The 22,329-nt window shown below is 40.7% G+C and overlaps 1 protein-coding gene across 1 annotated transcript; it reads right to left on the bottom strand.

The window, feature by feature from the left end:
* Window positions 1-10,093: 10,093 nt before the first annotated feature.
* On the bottom strand, window positions 10,094-11,859 carry LOC143573779 (uncharacterized). Its single transcript, XM_077058576.1, has 2 exons — window positions 10,778-11,859; window positions 10,094-10,160 (listed from the first exon to the last, which is right to left on the bottom strand). The coding sequence occupies exons 1-2, from the start codon at window positions 11,857-11,859 to the stop codon at window positions 10,094-10,096; spliced, it is 1,149 nt and encodes a 382-aa protein (XP_076914691.1).
* Window positions 11,860-22,329: the final 10,470 nt, after the last annotated feature.

The following is a 22,329-nucleotide window of genomic DNA, read 5'->3' as shown; positions in this document are numbered from 1 at the left end:
ACCCAAAACACCTACGGGATGCGATACCATCTGGGTGATCGTTGACCGGTTGACTAAGTCTGCACACTTCTTAGCAATCAAAGAATCGGACAAAACGGAAAGATTGACTCGCATCTACATGAAAGAAGTAGTGTCTAGACACGGAGTGCCTGTCTCAATCATTTATGATCGAGATTCCCGTTTCACTTCGCACTTTTGGAAGTCACTACAGAGCGCACTAGATACCCGCCTTGATATGAGCACAGCCTACCATCCTCAGACGGATGGACAAAGTGAGCGCACTATTCAGACCTTGGAGGACATGTTGCGTGCATGCGTATTGGATTTCGGAAAAAGTTGGGAACCTCACTTACCTTTGGTAGAGTTTTCGTATAATAACAGCAACCACGCAAGCATTAAGGCAGCGCCGTTTGAAGCGTTGTACGGACGGAAGTGTCGATCACCTCTCTGCTGGGCAGAGGTGGGTGATAGCCAAATCACTGGTCCAGAACTAGTACTTGAAACCTCTGAAAAGATTGTTCAAATCCGCAACTGTATGGCAGCAGCACGAGATCGCCAAAAGAGTTACGCCGACAGGCGTTGAAAGCCTCTTGAATTTCAAGTGAACGACCAAGTATTACTCAAAGTCTCACCTTGGAAAGGTGTGGTTCGCTTTGGGAAGCGAAACAAACTCAATCCACGATACGTTGGTCCTTACCGGATAACTGAGCGCATTGGTCCGGTGGCGTACCGACTGGACTTACCAACGGAACTCAGTAGCGTACACAATGTATTCCATGTATCCAATTTGAAGAAATGCCTTTCCGATGAAACCCAAGCAGTCCCTTTGGACGAATTGCAAGTTAATGAACAGCTACGCTTCATTGAAGAACCAGTCAAAGTTTTGGATTGGGAAACCAAAACACTCAAGCACAGCAAGATTCCAATCGTTAAGATTCGTTGGAACTCGAGACGTGGACCGGAGTTCACGTGGGAACGCGAGGATCAATTGATGAAAAAGTATCCTCACCTTTTTGAAGGATTGACTAAACACCGAAAACCGCGAAACCCGTCGAACCGTCAGAAATCACCGGAGGTATGAATTAAATTTCGAGACGAAATTTCTTTCTACTAGGGGATGATATGAAAAACTAAAAATTTTTCTTACTTTTTCAGACACTCATCACGACTTGACTCAAATTTTCGGGAAGAAAATTCTTTAACATGGGAATGATGTGACACTCGTCAATTTCAGGTTAACTCCGTTAACTTAAACTCCGTCAATTCAAACTTAAGATCACTTGATCTATAACGCACATCTTATTACATTTAAACTAGGGTTTAAATGACGCTTGACAATTACTACATGTGTAGTCTTTCGGAATTGCACCGAAACGCAAACGAGTTGACGCAAACCATTGGTGAATAAACGAAAAACATCCAAACAATAATTATGTGATAATTATGTGTTAGGCTTATGTGTTACTTGATAATATCATTTAGAACACTAACTCGAGATGCAAACAAGTTACTTTAGGCTAGGAAAGAAATTATTAGAAGTTGAGGGGCCTAGATGTAACATGTTATTATTAATAATATTAATAAAACCCTAACCCCTCCCCTCTCTCTCTCTAAACCCGACGGCAGCCCACCCCCCCTCTCTCCTTGCGATCGGCAGCCACACCACACCCAAATCACCTTCGTTTTTGCTTGGTTCTTTATAATCGGAGCATCCCACACTCGTTTCTAAGCATCTCTCACGTTTCTCTTGGTTGTTTCTGCGTTTTTAAGGTATAAACATAAAACCCTAACTTTGCAAATTATGTATTAAGTGTTTATATGCTTGATTTTGATTAAAGGATGATTGATTATGTGTTGGTTAATGATATTGATGATCATATGTGATTTTGAACGGTGAAAGATTGTTGAATCATTGATTGTTTGTAAACCCTAGATGGTTACTACTGATTGTTATGATTAATTATGCTTATTACATGTTTTGAGATATGTCGTATGCTTAGGATGCATGGTAGACGATTGTTTGTGGTTGCTGAGTTTTGACAGCAGAGATTGTTAAACTTGAATGACATGTAACTTGTTAAATATAAAAGCAAAATGATCTATTTATGAGTCTACAAGGTAGTACTCTGAGTCTAGTTTTCAGAAAGTCCAACCACGCCTAATTTGGAGGTGTTTTGGTTGCTCAAACGATTTAAATGTGATTATAGGTCAAAACTGGTACTTGACAGATTGTAAGTTATGTTTAGACAACTGTAACTAAATGTTAATTTGGAAATTGGTCGAGTTTGTTAACACTAGAGGGTACTATGATGAGTCTAGTTTCATTAAAGTCCAAGTTTGTAATTTTTGGATAAGTAAAGGTTAACTTTTATTATTTTACAAAACTGAAGTGCAAATCTGAATTGTGAGACCTGCTGTTAGGTTGTTTTGTAAATATCATATCTCATGAACTACAAGACCAAACGGGTTGGTTCCATTTCTGGAAGTTAACTTGTTGAGTTAAGAATCTAACCCAATTGGTCTTACATTAATTGGATTTTCCATTTAACGGGAATAACAAATAAAATTCTGTTGCGCATGATTTTGACTGCTGTGAGTTTGCTGTAATGTTTTGATCATTGTGAGAAATCTATGTGGAATAAAAATATAATAAAATATGTTCGTTTCAGGTTTTGGATCGATGTTGAACACCCTGGATGATGGCAAGGGCTATGTGGGTAAGACTGTCCGTGACGCAAAGGATACGCCTATCCTTGAAAGGACTGCTAAATACTTCCTCTTCCCAGTCAAAGTGCGTGCCGAACCAGTTGTTTCGGAAACTATCTTCAAGTCAGGTGCGTTGTGACACTCGTCAATTTCAGGTTAACTCCGTTAACTCAAACTCCGTCAATTCAAACTTAAGATCACTTGATCTATAACGCACATCTTATTACATTGAAACTAGGGTTTAAATGACGCTTGACAATTACTACATGTGTAGTCTTTCGGAATTGCACCGAAACGCAAACGAGTTGACGGAAACCATTGGTGAATAAACGAAAAACATCCAAACAATAATTATGTGATAATTATGTGTTAGGCTTATGTGTTACTTGATAATATCATTTAGAACACTAACTCGAGATGCAAACAAGTTACTTTAGGCTAGGAAAGAAATTATTAGAAGTTGAGGGGCCTAGATGTAACATGTTATTATTAATAATATTAATAAAACCCTAACCCCTCCCCTCTCTCTCTCTAAACCCGACGGCAGCCCCCCCCCCTCTCTCCTTGCAATTGGCAGCCACACCACACCCAAATCACCTTCGTTTTTGCTTGGTTCTTCATAATCGGAGCATCCCACACTCGTTTCTAAGCATCTCTCACGTTTCTCTTGGTTGTTTCTGCGTTTTTTAGGTATAAACGACATGTAACTTGTTAAATATAAAAGCAAACTGAGCTATTTATGAGTCTAAAAGGTAGTACTCTGAGTCTAGTTTTCAGAAAGTCCAACCACGCCTAATTTGGAGGTGTTTTGGTTGCTCAAACGATTTAAATGTGATTAAAGGTCAAAACTGGTACTGGACAGATTGTAAATTATGTTTAGACAACTGTAACTAAATATTAATTTGGAAATTGGTCGAGGTTGTTAATACTACAGGGTACTATGATGAGTCTAGTTTCAATAAAGTCCAATTTTGTAATTTTTGGACAAGTAAAGGTTAACTTTTATTATTTTACAAAACTGAAGGGCAAATCTGAATTGTGAGACCTGCTGCTAGGTTGTTTTGTAAATATCATATCTCATGAACTACAAGACCAAACGGGTTGGTTCCACTTCTGGAAGTTAAATTGTTGAGTTAAGAATCTAACCCAATTGGTCTTGCTTTTAGATTTTGTTATTAGGTTATATATCACTTGTAAAGGCTAAGTGGCAAACGAAACAACTGAAGTCCTTCACACTTCAAACCGTTTAGTATTGGATAATAGCAAGTCACTGTTGAGCAGTACTACTGGGTTTGACAAACCCCACCCAACGCTAAGCTCGACTGGAGGTCGAGTGGGTGTAATTTTGGCTAACACATTACCATGGTCGGGATAGACCTGGTGGCAAGGCACATGATAAACAGCCAGCTTCGGTGTCGAACACTTAGTAATACTTGCTTTATAGGCTAGCTACCTATAGATATATAATTGATTTAACACTATCTGGTCACGCAAAACGCTAAACGCAAAACGCTAAACGCAAAACGTAAACGCAAATGCTTTATTGTATATACACTTGTGAACCCACCAACCCTGTGTTGACACTTTAGGATGTCATTCTCAGGTAGCCGAGGCGGGCGCGCGGTATAGGATCATGCATTACTTTGAACGTTATTGTTTATGCAAACTTGTTTTAAACTATTATTATTTGGGTTTTTAAGTTGTCCTGCGTGACGCAACTCTTGGTTAAAGGTTTACACTTCCACATTTATTTACACTTAAATGTTTTCGTGGATTGAAAACTTTATTTATGGTTTGATTATAACTAATGATTCCGATCCTGTTAGTTCACACCCTCTGACGGTAAAACTCCGTTAGTGGATTTGAGGGTGTGACATGCGTACATCCTGAACCCTCCGCCTCTTAATGCGCTGACCTCCGATGGGACAATCGTCATTTTAAGTTACGATTCTGCCATCCTCGAGGAGGAAAGCTCAGATGATGCTTCTGAAATTTCATCTGTCTCTCATTTATTGGCAGAAATCTACCGGAAGAGGCCTTTCCACGTATCCCAGGTGAGTGATGCGGGTACCAGTACCGTGGACGCCGTGAAGGGGCCAACAACGAAAAAACGCCAGACACATCGTCCGAGGAAACCACCACCGCCCTGCCTTGCTGAACGTCTGGGGACGGTGAATGGTAAGTCCTTACTTGTTAACTTTGTTGTTTTTTTGATAATGAGATTTGACTATGATTTTCTTATGCAGATCCGTCCATTGTTGAAGGTCATGTGGTTGGTAGGCTACCAACGCCTACACCGAATGTTGAAAAACAACCCTCGCCTCCTCTGGAGAAGGAGGCGGATAGACCTGTTACCCCTCCTGTTGAAACGACTGTGGAGGGGTCCAACGTTCAGCCGGTGACTGCCGGGTCCCTGGATTATCTTTTCCAAGGTGGGGATGCCACCGGTTCTCACGATGATAACCCTGAGGTTACTGCAGAAGGCTTCAGGGTTAATAAATCTCCTCCGCGTACCGCTCCCCAATTTTACTCTACCTCTTCGCCTTTTACAACGGGCGAAGGAGATGACTTTTTATTCAGACCTTCTGTCCATGGGGTTGGGGGAGGTTCCTCACAAGGTTCCCTACAACAGTCTTCCTCCACTCTTGTTTGCCTCGAAACTTCGAGTTCTCAATATTTCAGGAACGTACAGCTGGGGGGAGACTATGATTTGTTTGTCCCATCTTGGGACATTTTCAATGGGTTTCGGTTTTCGAATCCCAAGACCTGCATGAGTTTTGTTGAGCATTGTATGCCGCCTGCTGAAGTGGCATACCAGCAAACTCGCTCCCGCCAAGATCTTCATACCGATTTATCTATTTCTTTGACCAACAGCTTAGCTTGTAGTCAAGAAATCTTGCGGGAGTGGCGAACAATGGGCGGGAAGCTGGGTGCAACTTCCGAGGCCGTGAAGGTTGCGGAGAGGGAAGCTGAGGAGCAGCAGAAAGCGGTGGTCGCGGAGAAAATGGAAACAAGTCGATGCCGAGGCTGCACTTAAACTGGAAAAAGACCGAAGTGCCGCTGCTGCTAAGAGTTGGAAGGAGGCCTGGGAAAGGTCGAACGTCACTCTTGAAGCTTCTTGAGCAGAAAATCAAAAGAAGAAGGATGAGTTGGCGAAGACACGGGATGAGGTGTCTAGTCAGAACACCCGGATCCAAGAGCTTTAGGAAGCGTTAAGATTGCAATGGGAGCAATCTGAACTTAAGGATAAGACTGCTGCTGAGATGCAGTCTGCTTATGACTCCCTTTTGCAATCTCAAACCGAAGCAAACAACCGTGCCTTCACCGAGTTACAAGAACTTCGTGATAGGGCGGAGCGTGCTGAGAGGGAAAGGCAATACTTCCTCAACCGTGGCCTTGACTCGGTAAGATTTTCTCATATGTTGCTTTGTCTGTGTACTTCAAGTTTTGCACTAATATGTCCCTTATATTTTGTTGTTAGGTCGTCCGTCATGTCAAAAAGAGTACGGAGCTTACTGACTGCTTCGTGAACTTAACGACTGCGTTAGAAGGCGTCGGTCGGGTAAAGGGCTTTAATGAAGGGTTAGCGTTCGCCCAATCCGGACAGGCTATTGAGAGCCACCCGCTTCATGGCCTCGACGCAAAGCAGGAATTGGATATGCGGATAAAGGAGTATGAAGATCTGACCTTTCCGCTACAACATATGCTTCTGGAGTTCGCCTTGACTGAAGATGGCGTGAAGCAATTGCGAGTATATATTGATGATGAGTCTGAGGACGACGAGTCTGAAGATGATTCTCCAAAAGCCCCGGAAGGCACATCCGCTCTTAACCCGTAGATAGGCATAGGGTCTAGATTTTGTAATTTCTTTTCCATGTTTTGTAATTATCACTTTTGAATATTAATGAAACGAACTTTATTTTGATAATATCTTTGCGAAATATTTTTATTTGTATTTTGAATTTGTGTAAATTGGATAGTACTGGTGAGGTGGCGGAGAGAGATTTTTAGACGGTGGTTGATAAGACGTGTAAAACGCCTGTTTGACAGCCTGTAAACACTTTTTTCGAATCTCCCGCCTGACGTGTCAGTCATCCCGTGGTCCTCATTTTCTCTTTCATCTGTCAGTCAGACGGTCGCATTAATTGCGATGAGTATAAATAGGTCTTGAGGTCTTCAACCCATTCTTATCACTTACATATTTTCTTCTTTGCTCATATCAGAGAACTTTTGCTTTCTTACATCCGTTTTCATATTCTACATAAAATGGCTGCCCTGAAGAAAAATCCCCCTGCTATTAATGAATTTGGGTGCAAAATCAAGGAGAAAGACTTTGACGATATTAAAAACGTATATGGTTTCCCTTTGGAATGGGAGGCCGAACGTCCGTTAAAGGGAGCCATTGCAATGGCGCCTCTGGCGAAGAAGATGGCCGTTTATTTGTTTTACCAACGGGAACTTCCGATTGCCCGTGACCAAATTCTTGCAATTGGTCTTGACGGCGTACGGGATTCATTTATCCCAGATTCACCCTTTTGGGATGCTTAGAATTCGACATTTCGAGTTCTGCTGTCAAGCACACAACTATGATCCCTCCGTCGGCATGTTTTCCGTAATCTACAAGATGACTTATCGTGAAGGCTGGTACGGTTTTGCCATCACTGGCAAAGGACCTATTGGTTTTGAATGGCTTCGCAGTATTCACGGATGGAAGTCAAAATTCTTCTGGATCCGGAAAGATGTTATCTCGTTCACAATGACGCACCGAAAGCTGAAGGATAAGTTGCCGGAAGTCCTTGCTTCTGAATACGAAGGGCGTTCCTGGTACCTTACTTTAACCAAGACTCCGACACCCATGCGTCCCATTCACGATGGGGCGATGGTGCATACCAAGATGAGTCGTTTGTGGCCATTCCCCACCTTGGAGCCTTATTATAAGAATTCCGATGGAAGTAAGGTTTTACTTGTACAATTCCTGGTTCTCAGTTTATTTTGTTTAACATTCTTCTATTGCAGGTGAAGGTACGATCCTCTCCACTCTTTTGGACAAGATGGGTGGCATGATGGTACCCCACCCCATTACACAACACGACGTGCCGTTCTTGGATCGCACGCGGGATAACTTTCTTTTCTCCACTGCCCTCACTCCGGAGCCTATTGTCTCCGAGGCGATGTATGCCCAAGGTGAGAAGTTTGTCAAAAAATGCGAAGGTATTCTTCAACCTCGACCTACAACTGCCGCTACTTCGAGTGGATTGATCGTACTTCTTTCGTCTAGCGAGGAGTCGTCATTCTGTGAAGGAGGGTTATCAATTGGTGCTACTAACCCTTCATATTCGACTGTTGGTTTGACCAGCAAGCAAGATTTGAAGGCCACCACCGATCCGTCAATAGGTGAGGATGGTGGTCCTCAATCTGTTGAGGGCGAACCTCAGGTTATGGAAGCGGGTTATTCCAAGGCTGCTGGAAAGCGGAAAGCACAGCCTTCCGATGCCGCCCCTTCCAAGAAGAAGAAGAAGGAGGAGGAGAAGGCTAAGGTCCTGGACTTGGGTGCTCGCCTCCGAGAGCTTTCTGCCCAACACGTTTCCAAGAGTGAGCTGTGAATCCTTATGATTATATTTGGTCTTGTCGCTTGATGATAGCTTAAAAAGTTTTACTTTGGAAATTTCAGGTTTCAAGAGCTCAGTTGCTGCACAACTTCCGACTCCACAAACCTCACCATTAAACACTGTTCAAGATCCGATCAATTTATCGGACACTTCTCCTATCAAGGAGAAAGAGGTTGGTGAGTTTGAGAATCTCCACACGTCTCCACCCCGTCATGAGCATTACTTCAGAAATCAAGGTGGAGTTAGTGCGTTTAAATATGGGGGGCAGGCTTCCTCATCTCAAGTGGAGGAGGATACTGCTCCGCATAATCCTAACTGGTCTTTGCGCCGGAATTCAGTGTTGAATGATGCGGACGTCTGTCGTGAATATCTTGAAGAAATTCTTCCTCCCGCCGAGAGGTAACGACAACGTCGTCGCATCCGCCAGTAGATTTTGGACTCTAACTCTTATCACATGGCGAACACTATTTCCACCAATCAAGAGATACGTCGTGATTGGTTGGCCATGAACGAGGAGTTAGAAGAAACCGAGCGCAACTTGTTAGATGCCAAGAAGGAAGCTCTTAAGACTTAACTAATGCTCGGGACAGTCATCGAGCCATCGAGGCGGAAAAATCCGAGCGCCTTATTGCTGAGGAAGCTAAGGCTGTTCTCCAGAAACAATTGGAAGAACAAGCTGAGCTGGTAAGGACTCTTCAGGCTGACTCAGTGGTTAAGGACAAGCGCTTATCCGACCTTAATGCCAAGAATCGAGACCAGGCCTTGGAGTGTGCTGGACACAAGATGGATCTTATTCGGGCTCAGGCGGATAAGAAGTGGCTTCTAAGGACTGCGATTCCCAAGGAATCAAGTCTTTTTGCTAAGATAATCAATTCGGATGTGTATGTGCTCACACATGTTTATTTGATTTAATAAGTTATCACTGACGTTCGGAACAATGACGATCTTGGGAATTGTGTCGCGGTGCTCCTCCGTGCTTCCGAGCAAGCAGGCCGGAAAATGGGCTTTGAAGAAGGATATAAATTTGGTTATGAGGGCCGACTTCCGGAGGAGTATGTCTTGGCTGGCAAGGACACTGCTTCTATCCTTATCGAGAAATCCAAGGATTTTGATACACTTAAGTTTTCCCTTTCCGATCACATATCGTAACTTGCGGACAAGGAGGATGCCATAGATCAATTAAAGGAGTTATTGGATCTCGACGAGGAGGGTGAAGCTGATAATACTGCGGAAGACGAGACTGTCGTCCCGTAGATGTATATATGTTTTCCTTTGTAAATTTTCCCCCATTTGTAATCTCTTTTGACTATTAATAAGAGGTCTTGTTTTCTTCCGGTACACTTTGTCTTATGTACTATAATATAAGTGTCTGTCCGGAACTTCGTTTTGTCAATAAAAGATTACAACTTATCAAAATAACATGGAACTAACTCGATATTTTTCATACATTGGGCATAAGCCTTCTTAAAATAAAGGAAATTGCATAACTTGCTAGTCTATGTGGCATGCAGGCCAAAATAAAAGAGTAAATAAAATTGCTACATATAGCATTTCTTTTAACTGTGCTGTGTTCCAAGTTCGAGGGATCTCCGTCCCATCCAACTTCTCTAACTTGTAGGCACCTTTAGATAGTACTTGTTTGACTTTATAAGGTCCTTCCCAAGTTGGGCTAACTTTCCCGGGGGCTCCTGACCGGAAGCCTCGTTGTTGCGGAAGACAAAATCTCCCGCATCGAATTCACACGTCTGGACCCACGAGTTGTAATACTTCTGAAGCTGTCACTTATAATTGTGCTCGCGGATCGACGCTAATTCTCTTCTTTCTTCAAGTAAATCGAGATTCATCCTGAGTTCGTGATCATTATCATCAATTAACAGAACCCTCACGGATGGAATCCCAATTTCTGCCGGGATCATGCCCTCGGTGCCGTAAGTTAGACAAAACGGTGTCTCCGAGTTACTAGAATTCTTTTGGGTGCGGAAGGCCCAAAGTACATGGTGCAATTCATCAACCCAACTCGTCCGTTTAGTACCTAACCTTGCCTTGATCCCTTCTTTGATAGTTCGGTTGGTCCTTTCGACTTGACCATTTGCTTGCGGATGAGCTACAGATGTGAAAACTTGAATGACTTGAAGTTCTTTCAACCATTCCTGTAGTTAGCTGTCAGCAAATTGGGTCCCGTTGTCACTTACTAATTCTTGAGGGAGACCAAACCGACAAATGATGAATTCCTATAGGAATTTCTTCACGCTTGAAGCCGTTATTGACGCAACCGGTTTGGCTTCCACCCACTTGGTGAAGTAATCAATGGCCATTATCAAGATTTGACTCGTCCCGGGGCTTCTGGGAAAGGTCCCATAATATCAATAGCCCATTTTTGGAACGGCCAGGCAGATGTTATCAGAATCAGCTCGTTTTTTGGGCGCAAGGTGTTGGGGGCATGTCGCTGGCAAGAATCACACTTTTTGATTTCTTGCACAGCGTCCAAATGCATGTCGGGCCAATAGTACCCTGCGTTCATGATCTTCGCAACTGTCATTCTTAGTCCCGCGTGTAACCCGCAAATGCCTTCGTGAATTTCTCGAATTAGGTAATTTGCGTCTTCTGCGTCTACACAATGCAACAGTGGTCCAAGGAATGATCTCTGGTACAAAATGCCATCAGTCATCTGGTAATTCAAAGCTTTGTGTTTGATTTTCCTAGCCTCAGCCTTTCCTGCTGGAAGTGCTCCGGAAGACAAGTAAGCTTTAATGGGCATCATCCAAGATTCAACGCCCGTTTGGATTACCAGGACTTGGTTTTGTGGAACGGATGGATGATCTAGAACATCCACACGAATATCTTTGGCAAAATGCTCAAAATTCGTTGAAGCTAGCTTGCTAAGAGCATCCGCCGATTTGTACTCACTCCTCTTAATGTGAACCACACTGAAAGAAGAGAACTGGCGAATCAAGACCCGTGCTTGTGACAGATAAGATGCCATGACGTCATTTTTGTCTTCGTATGTTCCATTGATCTGTCCCGCAATTAGCATTGAATCCACCCGGGCTTCCAAATGTTTCACCCCAAGCTTTTTTGCTATCCGCAGGCCTGCCAGGAAGGCTTCATATTCCGCCTCGTTGTTAGTACTTTTAAAGTCTAACTTGATGGTGTATGTAAATTCATGCCTTTCCGGGTTAACTAGCCTTAAGCCTGCTCCTGATCCCTCGCTGCTTGAAGCTCCGTCCGTAAACAAAGACCAAACTTGCCCTTGTTCCGGAGGTGCATGGGGTTGTTGTTCGATTAAGCATTCTTGTTCTTTGTGCTGCGGGACTTCTGTGACGAAGTCCTCCAGCACTTTCCCTTTGATTTCCGGTCTTGGTTTATACTCTATCGAGTGTTCACCCAATTTGATAGCCCATTTCGTCAGTCGCCCCGATAATTCAGGCTTACTCAACACGTTCTTGAGCTTGTAACCAGTTAACACATTAATGGGATGACCCTGGAAATATCTACGAAGCCGACGAGCTGCATATACTAATTCCAAGACCAACTTTTCCAACATCGAGTATCTTGTTTCCGGGTCTGACAATGTTCTACTGACGTAATAGATCGGTGTTTGAACGTTTTTCCTGTCCGTCAGTAAAACAGCCCCTGCGGCAATATCAGACGCCGACAAATATAGTGTTAATGGTTCACCCGCGTGTGGAGCTATTAACGTGGGTAATTCCATTAAACACTTTTTGACTTCCTGGAATGCTTGTTCGGTTTCCGAAGTCCATCTGAATTTTGCTTTTTTGATGTAGTTTCTCAATTTTGAGATGAACGGGTAAGATTTAGCAGCGTGGTTTGCCAGAAACCTGTTTAATGCGACCAATCTGCCGTTGAGTGTTTGAACTTCTTTGAGGGATGCGGGACAAGGCATGCGGTCTACTGCTTGAACTTTGTCTGGATTGGCCTTGAAACCCGCGCCTGTAACGATTACCCCGAGGAACTTTCCTTCCTCCATTCCAAAGAAACACTTTGCTGGATTCAGTTTCATATTAATGTTCCTCGAAGTTTTGAAAGTTTCCTCTATATCCCTCAACATTTGATCTTCTTCAATGCTTTTTATCACTAAATCATCCATATAGACTTCAAGATTTCGACTTATTTGACTTTTGAAGGCCTGATCCATCAGTCTTTGGTATGTGGCACCTACATTTTTTAAACCGAAAGGCATCATTCTGTAACAGAAAGTTCCTTGATCGGTGCGGAATGCTGTCTTGTCTTCGTCACCAGCTGCCATATGAATCTGGTGATACTCTTTGTATGCATCGAGGAAGCACTTGAATCTGAATGGAGCCACGACATCTACTTTCAAGTCGATCTCTTTAAGTGGGTAACAATCTTTTGGACATGCTTTGTTTAGATCTTTGTAATCTATGCACATCCTCCACGTTCGGTTGCTTTTCGGGACCATTAACGGGTTGGCTACCCATGTCTGATATTTAATTTCTTGTATAATCCCGGCGTGCAAAAGATCTTGTACCTGCTCATTCATGGCCTTTGTTTGTTCCGGACCCATCTTTCGCTTCTTTTGCACAATTGGGGTGATTAGTGGATTCACCTTTAACTTGTGTTCTGAAATGCTCGTCGGGACACCTGTCATATCCGCAGGCTGCCATGCAAAAATATCGATGTTCTTCGCCAATAATTGCTTCAAGAAAGTTAGGATGATCTCAGAAATAGCTGGACCAATTATCACAGTTTGATGAGGAAATTTCTTGTTAAGAACCCATTTTTCTGGCTCAGTTCTCTAATTTTGCCTTGAAACTTTACTTGGCCTCGAACTTTCGGTTGTGAAGCAATGTCGATTAACATGAATTATTGCTACACCGGTGCGGGTCGGAACCCCTACTGCTCCGTGAGCTGTGGACGGGTGGGCATTGAAGTCACCGATTTCCTCTCGTCCAAGAATATTATCATGTTTGGAAGTTTCCGGTAAACTAAAAATTTGACTTCCTCAGTTCTTGAGTGGATCCCGTCACTAAGTGTGACCGGGAATGTAATGACACCGCGAGGGTGCATTATTTCCCCACCGAACCCAGAAACAGGTGCATGGATCGGCCGTAATCTCTCTTTATCATCTTCCTCAAGCTGTTGGAAGCACTGTTCGTAAATAATGTCAGATGTACTACCAGTATCGAAGAACACATACTGCGATCGATAGTGCCCGAAGAGAGCCATGATTATCAGAGGATTCTTATTGCATGGTCCTCCTCTGATGCGTGGAAAAATGACTGGCTCATTCTTCCATTCCTCATCCGCGAACTCTTTTCTCTTGCCATTGACGTGTTGACCTCCTTGAATCATGTGGACGTTTAGATCTTTTATTTGTTTTTTGGTCGGGCCCTGGTTATCCTTTGCGGGAGGTTTAACACGCCCTAGTCGTACACTTTTGACTAGATGATCTAACTTCCCATTCTTTACAGCCGCCTCTATTTCATTCCTTAGGGCCACACACTCGTGTGTATTGTGCCCTATATCATTGTGGTACGTGCAATGTTTCTTGTTGTCGAGGAATGATTTCCACGGTAACGGTTGAGGCTTGCGGAAGGTCAAATTCTCAGTTGTGAGGATCTCTTAAGGAGTTTTTGACAACTGAGTCCAACTGCTGTTGGAAGATCGTGCTGGAAAGTTACGCTTGTTCTTGTTGCCAATCAATGATCTTGCATCGAACTGCTTCGGTTGCTCTGTGTTCGGTTGCAGCCTTGACCAGATTGTTCCTTTAGCTTGTCTATTCAGTCTCGGAGTCTGGAACTCGACCCTTGGTAATTGCTTCTGACTGCTGGACCCCAATGTTTTTTCAGTTCTTGCAAACAACTTAGCTGCTGTCATGATTTCATCCGAAGATTCGGGCATTCCGTCCTTTCCAGTTAGTCTGCGGATCAAGGCATCACTATGGACATTTTCGCGGAATGCTCCCCACAGCATGTCCTCACTGATCCCTCCGATGTTAAGGCTCTCATTATTGAAACGAGTAATGAAGTCCTTAATGGATCCATTATTTCTCCTTTCAACATCTAGTATTTCCGAAGGGTCACACGTATGCTTTCTTTGTTGATTGAAGTGTTGAGAGAATTTTGCTACAAAATCCTTCCAACTTTTAATCTGTCTGCATGGTAATTTCTCAAACCATTCTCGCGCCGCTCCAGTGAATGTTAGTGCAAACATGTCACACCAATATGGAAGACTCCAACCACTGACTCCTCCAACTGCCTCAAACCTCAGCAGATGATCACTAGGATCCGTCATTCCACTATACGTTCCAACAGATGTTGGAATTTTTGCGTTTATCGGGAATGGAGCCGTCGCGATGGCTGGAATGAACTTCGATTTTTCTGCGAAAGATTCCGGATGGTATGGTTTAAGAAAATCATGTTCAGCACTACTATAGTATTCTTCATGACAAACCACCGATCGCGGGTAACTAGCCCCTCCATATGAAGGGAGACGGCTATCCCCGCTATAGTAGCTACCGTCCGGGTGATAAGTTGAATCATGTCCATCTAGTTCGTCCTCAATGGATGGTACTCGCATATCTATGCGGGGACGAGGACGTAACCTCCGGATTTCACCCAGGTTTTGTTCTGGTTGTTGGCTATATTGAATGTGACTTCCCCGTATGGTTGGGGAAACTGATCTCCTGGGAGAGTCGTCGTATGTCAGGATACAAGCCTGGAATCGCTCATTTCGTACCCTACGTTCGTACTCAGCAACCAGACTTTCCTGTTGAATGCAGAGCCATTCATCTGGAGATAAGAGTCCTCCAGATCTAGGGTTATGCTGCCGAACTCTTTTTGGAGCAGAATCACCGGAATTTTCATCCAGGTCAAACTCCGAGTGAGTTCGATTAGCATCTCTCATAATTCGGTCCAGATCTCCGAGATCGGAACCTCTTGGAGCTGTAACGCACCCCAAATCAGTAATTGGTGTAACAACATTTCCGGTATCTACTGGAGTAACACCTTCTTGTTGAGTGAACAACCCCTGAGCCGTCGAACCACCCAAGGAAAAACCTCCAGGGTTGACGGCGTCGGTTCTTGTGACAAGAGTCGAAATTCGAGCAAACACAGACGTTGCTCCTTTACGTGTTTCAAGGTTGGGACCACGTGAAGATTGTGCTGGATTCTCCGTCGGCCCTTTAGGTAACTGATTCATATCGTAAAGAGGATGGAAAATTTTTTTGCTGTTCTAACAAAGACACAGATGGCGCCAATGAAGAAACATGGATCTACACCCCACTAATGGGTCCTAGATCCAATGAGTCAACAAGGTAGGATACGGTTAACTGCTAACACGATATGAACCCAATTGCCCAAATTCCAATGACGAAGACCTGCAAAAAAGACACCGTGAGCTCGTTACGGGAAGGACAAGAGGGGGGTGTTCCCGTAACCACCCTCCGGCGTGAGAATAAGTACTGTTCTGTAGAAGATAAGCACTTAAGTAAATTGAGAGAGTACAGTGAGAGTGAATGCATACCTCATGATGATTGAGAGGGTATTTATAGCCAAAGGGTGTGGGGAAGTGATTGGGTCAGTTGTCCCTTGAGAAGATGCTCTTATAACCACCTGGACACGTGTCCTCATATGATAGGTTTAGCTTATACGTTGCATGTGCATGTATAACAACCTAGACACACGTCCTTCTGATATTGGTTAAGAGGAAATATTTGTCACACCCTCAAAATCCACTAACGGAGTTTTACCGTCAGAGGGTGTGAACTAACAGGATCGGAATCATTAGTTATAATCAAACCATAAAACAAAGTTTCAAAACCATGAAAACGTTTACGAGTAATTAAATGCGGAAGCGTAAAAACCTTTAACCAAAAGTTGCGTCACGCAGGACGACTTAAAACCAATGATAACTGTTAAAAATAAGTTTGCATAACAAAAGCGTTTTCAAGCAATGCATGTTCCTAAACCGCGCGCCCGCCTCGGCTACCTGAGAATAACATTCTAAAAGTGTCAACACAAGGTTGGTGAGTTCACAAGTTTATATAAAAATAAATGTTTAGCGTTTGCGTTCAGCGTTTTGCGTTAAGCGTTTTGAGTTACAGCGTTTTGCGTTACCAGATAGTGTTATGTCAATTATATATCTATAGGTAGCTAGCCTATAAAACAAGTATCACTAAGTGTTCGACACCGAAGCTGACTGTTTATCAATTTGCCTTGCCACCAGGTCGTCCAGACCATGGTATGTGTTTAGCCAAGATTACACCCACTCGACATCCAGTCGAGTTTAGCGTTGGGTGGGGTTTGTCAAACCCAGTAGTACTACTCAACAGTGACTCGCTATTATCCAAATATTAACCGGTTCGATGTTTTGAAGGACTTTAGTTTACGCGTTTGCCACTTAGTCTTTACAAGTGATATATAATCTATATTAACAAAATCTAAAATGCGTTCGGAGTATGTTATCTCCCCCAAGAGAAAAGCGTTTAAAGAGATTAAAAGGGGAAAGTTAAACTCACTGTTTGCGAAGAAATTCCCAAATTAAATCACCAACATGCGCGTCACAGAAAAACTCTCTTTAGCGTTCTAAAACAACAAAGAGATTTTTCTAAGTGTCGGAATATTATCGAGTCTCTAGACCCGGCACATAATACCTATGCACATAACATGTTTCGTGTTTCGTTTGTGAATCGTGTGTGACTTTAACAAGTGTATTTGTGACACGTTACATGTGTAAATAATCATATATGTGTCATGTATTCATAAAGTACATCACTAGCTATTACTCCCCGTAAGGGCATTTTGGTCAATTCATGACAATTAACTAGCCATTATTCCCCATAAGGGCAATTTGGTCAAATTATGACAATCAATTAGCAATTATTCCCCGCAAGGGTAATTTGGTCAGAACATAACAATTATATAGCAAGTATCATGTTTCATGCAATTTCACAAAACTCAGCAGCTAGTTTCACCGAGACAGAAATTCTACTTGAAAGATTGTACTATTCCACCGAACATAGCATCTCAATTAATTTACCAAAAATTATCACAGAAGCATATATGTCTTAGGTTTCCAGAACATATTTTATTATATTTTTATTCCACATAGTTTTCTCACAATCATCAAATCATTACAGCAAACTCATAACAGTCAAATTCATGCGCAACAGAATGTTATTTGCAATTCCCGTTAAACGAAAAATCCAATAAATTCAAGACCACTTGGGTTAGGTTCCTAACTCAATAAGTCAACTTCCAGAAGTGGAACCAACCCAATTGGTCTCGTAGTTCATGAGATATAACATTTACAAAACAACCTAACAGCAGGTCTAACAGTTCAGCTTTGCACAACGTTTTTGTAAAATCATAAAAGTTAACCTTTACTTGTCCAAAAATTACAAATTTATACTCTATAGAAACTAGACTCAACCTAGTTTACTGTAGTACCAATAATCTCAACCAATTTTCACATTTACACTTCGTTACAGTCACTTAAACATCAAATACACATTCTGTCCAGAAACTGTTTGCATCCAAACTCAACATATTAACTATCTATGAACTATCATGCATTCATATAACACTCTAGACTCCATAAACACCATCCATGCACATCAATTACACATTACATACATGATTAGGGTTCTTGTTTGAACTCAAATCAAAGACACAACAATTAACGTGTAACAATATCAATACTAGTTATCATATCATAACTCAATCAACAACAATCATATTGGTTACATGCACACATGAAAACGGCAGCTAGGGTTTGTAGTTAACCCAACAAACATCAAAATCAAGTATAAAGGATGCATAGGATAATCGATTATACCTTCCTAGCACCTAATTCTTCAATCAAACACTTGAATTGATGGTTGTATGTGTGTGTAAAGGTGACGGCAGCCGTGAGGGGGAGGGGAGAAAGCTCCGATCGGGATGTGGTGTGGGGGAAAGAAAATAAGTTAGGGTTTGGTTAATGATGTATTTATAAACATAACATGTTACATTCAAGTCCCTCCACTTCTAAGTATTACTTTGCTAGCCTAACTAACTTGTTTACATCTTGAGTTAACGTTTATAACCATGTTATCACACAACACATAAATCTAACACATAATTATCACATAATTACTGTTTTGACGTTTTTCGTTTATTCATCAATCGTTTGCGTCAACTCGTTTGCGTTTCGGTGCAATTCCCGAAAGACTACACATGTAGTAAGTGTTAAGCGTCATTTAAACCCTAGTTTAAATGTAATGAAGTGTGCGTTATAGATTCAGTGATCTTAAGTTTGAATTGACGGAGTTGAGTTAACGGAGTTAACCTGAAATTGACGATTGTCACAATATTAACCATGTGCATGGTTACAACGGCCTTGCCAGGTATCATTGGCTGATTGGTCGAATGATCACGTATTGCCCAAGAAAGCATCTTGGCAAATCTTCCAGAAGGTAATTAGTTATTGACAGCTGTCCCGGATCATTACCTCGCGGTCAATTTCGCGGTAGGGTATTTCTCATTGCGGATGACCTTTGAGGGTGTCAGGATGCTTCCGCATGCCTTGTGGGAGTGTTTCTCCCTCAGATGATTTATGCGGATGGTTCATATGCCCCGCGGGTGCCTTATGTGGGACTTCTGGTTGACCCGCGGGTATTACTTAAGGGTATTTGGGTCTTTTTGGTACCCTACCTCTATACTTATTGTTTATTTTTTCTATTTTTATGTCATTGTTTTCATATATATTGTAATCTCGTTTAAAAAAAAGAATAAGAAAGAATTATTAGTTTGGGTCTATTTTCTCCTCTTCTCTTTTGTTCTTGAGAGATTGACGGTTGTTTCGAATAAACCGTAACAGTTAGTGCTTTCATTGAGAGTTAGCCTAGATGGCTTTGGAAGAACTCTTGTGGGAGCATCCACGATTACCTCTTTTTACTGGATCTAATCCCGCACTTTAGATCTCTCAAGTTGAACGATATTTTCTCTTCTACGCGATCTATGGCGACGAGCAGTTTCCATATGTTGTTGCATCATTCGCTGATTAACCATTCTGGTGGTTCAATGGTTGGCTTCGGAGTTCAGACTTCCTCATTTCACTACAAGAATGCTTACTCAATTACATGCTAGTTCTCTCAATGCAATTGCTAAGTCTGATCATGAAACCATTATTAATGAGGAAGTTACTCAAGGATTGGGGGATGTGACCTTAGGAGGGCATGCAACTGGTAAAATTTATAAGCAACAAAAACGTAATTTGATGGTTAATAAAGATTTCAATCAAATTTACAACAATACAATTAGCTAGTTGGCGTCGACACCGTTAAAAGGTGCATTAAGGTGACCCGTGTTGCGCCCCTTGTGGTGATCCGTTGACATTGACTCGAATAACATTGGAAGACTCGAATGCTGGCCACTGTGTGCCAGGTTGAGACCGCCCCACTTGTCATTGTATGAATCGAGTGGCGACCGCCATGGCAATGACATTCTGTCCTTGAGGACAAGAACGTTTTCAAGGGGTCGGGAATTGATATGATCCTATTATATTAATAAGTTTATTATTATTATTATTGAAGTTTATCTTTATTTAGTTTTTTTTTATTATAGTCAAATTATGTTTTCTTATTATCATTTTCTATTTTTATGTCTTTGTTTTCCTATATATTGTTATCTTGTTTAAGAAAACGAATAAGAAGAATTATTTGGTTGGGTCTGTTTTCTCTTTTTCTCTTGTGTTCTTGAGAGATTGACGGTTCTCTCGAATAAACTGTAACACGATGGGTGCTTGTGGTTGTTGTAGAAATGCTTGATTTATGGCTACAACCGTTGAGAAAAAAATAACATGTATAGCATCAGAGTCGGATGACCATTGATTATGAAAAAGACACTGCTTAAAAAGATAGATATGTAGAAGATTGTACTAGATGATATATACTAGTGTTTTTTTGGTTTTAAAAAATAAAAAGAATATATTTTAAACAAAAGGGCTACTTCTTTTAACCCGTGAACACCTTAACGCAAGTCCAATTTAAAACCTTTTAATGCATATGGGGAGTGGTATTTAATGTGATTGTTCACTCCATGTCATCGTTAAGCATGCATCGTTATAGTATATCGAGAGGCTTAAAGAAATTGTTTAATCTCATTTAACCTCTTCAATTTAATTTAAAAACAATTTATAGAATTATTATGTGTGAATGTAAAAAGTTTTAAAACTCGTTAACATTTTAACCAATCTTGCTTTTTGACGCCTCTTAACCTATGAAGAGAGTGGTGTCCTAATCGTTAAATTTTGTTAAACCAGCTTTAATGTCCTGAATGTTAAATCATATCTCAGGCCATATAAGGAAATAAGCCAAAAAAACCTCTTTATTAACCTTTTTTTAGAATGAAATGAGATTTTACTTATTAATTAATATAACTTCATACATTTATTCTTCCCACATGAACCAAGGCCATCAACGTATTGAAAAGCTTAAAATTGATTTATTAAAACAAAAGGTAACGTACAACTAACTTTATTTTAATCATAAAAACCCAAAATCACAATTATTCATTTACAAATGAACAAATATTTTATGTTATTTTTTTCATCACATGCCTTTTATAATATAACACATTAAGTATGATAAAATAAAATAATAAATTTACAAAATCCTCCTTGAAAAAAATCCAATTTATATATTAGCCCCTCTAAGTTGTGACAATCATATCATATGGATATGAAAGATTTCGAACAATTTTATTATTATTATTATTATTATTATTATTATTATTATTATTATTATTATTATTATTTGCATATACATGAGATGATGTATGTTGGGATAAAATGGATTTTACCGGGTAAGTTTGGCTTGCTTATGTAATATTGGGATGAAAATTTATTAAAAAACGTTAAAAGAAACTTCAATTTTCTAATTTAACTTTGTTAATGAGTTTATTCAAATGGATAGATTGAAGTGCTTGAACCAATTAAATATTTATATATTCAATTTGTTCATGATATATCTCAATATCGTCATTAAGTGATGTTCTGGTGTTAAATGTTAGTTTTTAGTACAACATTTAAAAAAAACGATACATCTTTGATATTTGATAAGAAAGTTTGAAATATTATAACTTCTTTTTGGCTCATCATTTCGGTTGGATGCAACTTGCAGATTAGCCACAAGCTTGCAATATATTTTGAATGAAGGTTCAAATGATGAGAGTTTGAATATTGATTAATGGCTTTACAAACATTCTGATTTTATGATTCTTTTTAGAAAACTGGCTTTAACATTAATAATGCTTTATGGTTGATTTGCTAATGGTTTTCTTATTTTTTTTCTCTCTCTTTTGTGTGTGTGCTTAAAAGATGTGTAGCAATAGATGTGTGATTAAAAAAATGCTAAGTTTTTTTCTTAATATCACTTGAAAGATAGATTTTAGGGTTTAATAGATGACTAGTGAATTTACAAAACTTTATAAGATATAACAGTAATAAAAATATAAAGTTCAATAGACGATATACTAATAGAGGAAAAGTTAACCTGTAAATAAATTAACGTGCTAATTGTGAGAATCAAGTAGATTTCATTTGTATTTGATTCAAACTCATACTAATAAATGGTTCATATTACCTAAAAACAATGAAGATAATAACCAAAACATTAAAAAAAATATAGGTAACCCTTGTATGGGTGTTGATTATTCAGCTTGAAGCCTACTAAACCGAAAACCAAATCAAACCAAGTTACACATTCAGTTTTGAATCAAAGCCAAACGAAGATTCAATTTATACATTTCTGAAATCAGAATAAACTGAACCGATCAAACTAAAAACCAAACCAATGAACTAACAATATAATTTTTTTTATGGGTTTGTTACTTACTTCCATTGTGGGCTTATTAGTACTAAGCAATTAAAAAGGGAGCTATAGTACACAACTTAAACATGTGAGGGACCATTTGTATCAATTAGTTTCCTCCCACTATATCTTCACACCGAGTACAGGTCCCAAAATGCAAGCATCCCATTTGATTCTTCA

This window comes from Bidens hawaiensis, unplaced genomic scaffold (assembly GCF_021521415.1).
Source record: "Bidens hawaiensis isolate Kalapana, Puna unplaced genomic scaffold, B.hawaiensis_p1.1 tig00026635_1, whole genome shotgun sequence".
NCBI lineage: Eukaryota > Viridiplantae > Streptophyta > Magnoliopsida > Asterales > Asteraceae > Bidens > Bidens hawaiensis.
This window is presented reverse-complemented; position numbering and strand designations above follow the sequence as displayed.

Excerpts from the sequence above, each read along its gene's own strand:
- LOC143573779 (XM_077058576.1), bottom strand. The coding sequence starts at position 11,859 with ATGTTGGAAAAGTTGGTCTTGGAATTAGTATATGCAGCTCGTCGGCTT. Across the intron at positions 10,161-10,777 it reads GCTGTGCAAGAAATCAAAAA|GATGAATCTCGATTTACTTG; the intron begins GTGTGATTCTTG and ends TCACGAACTCAG.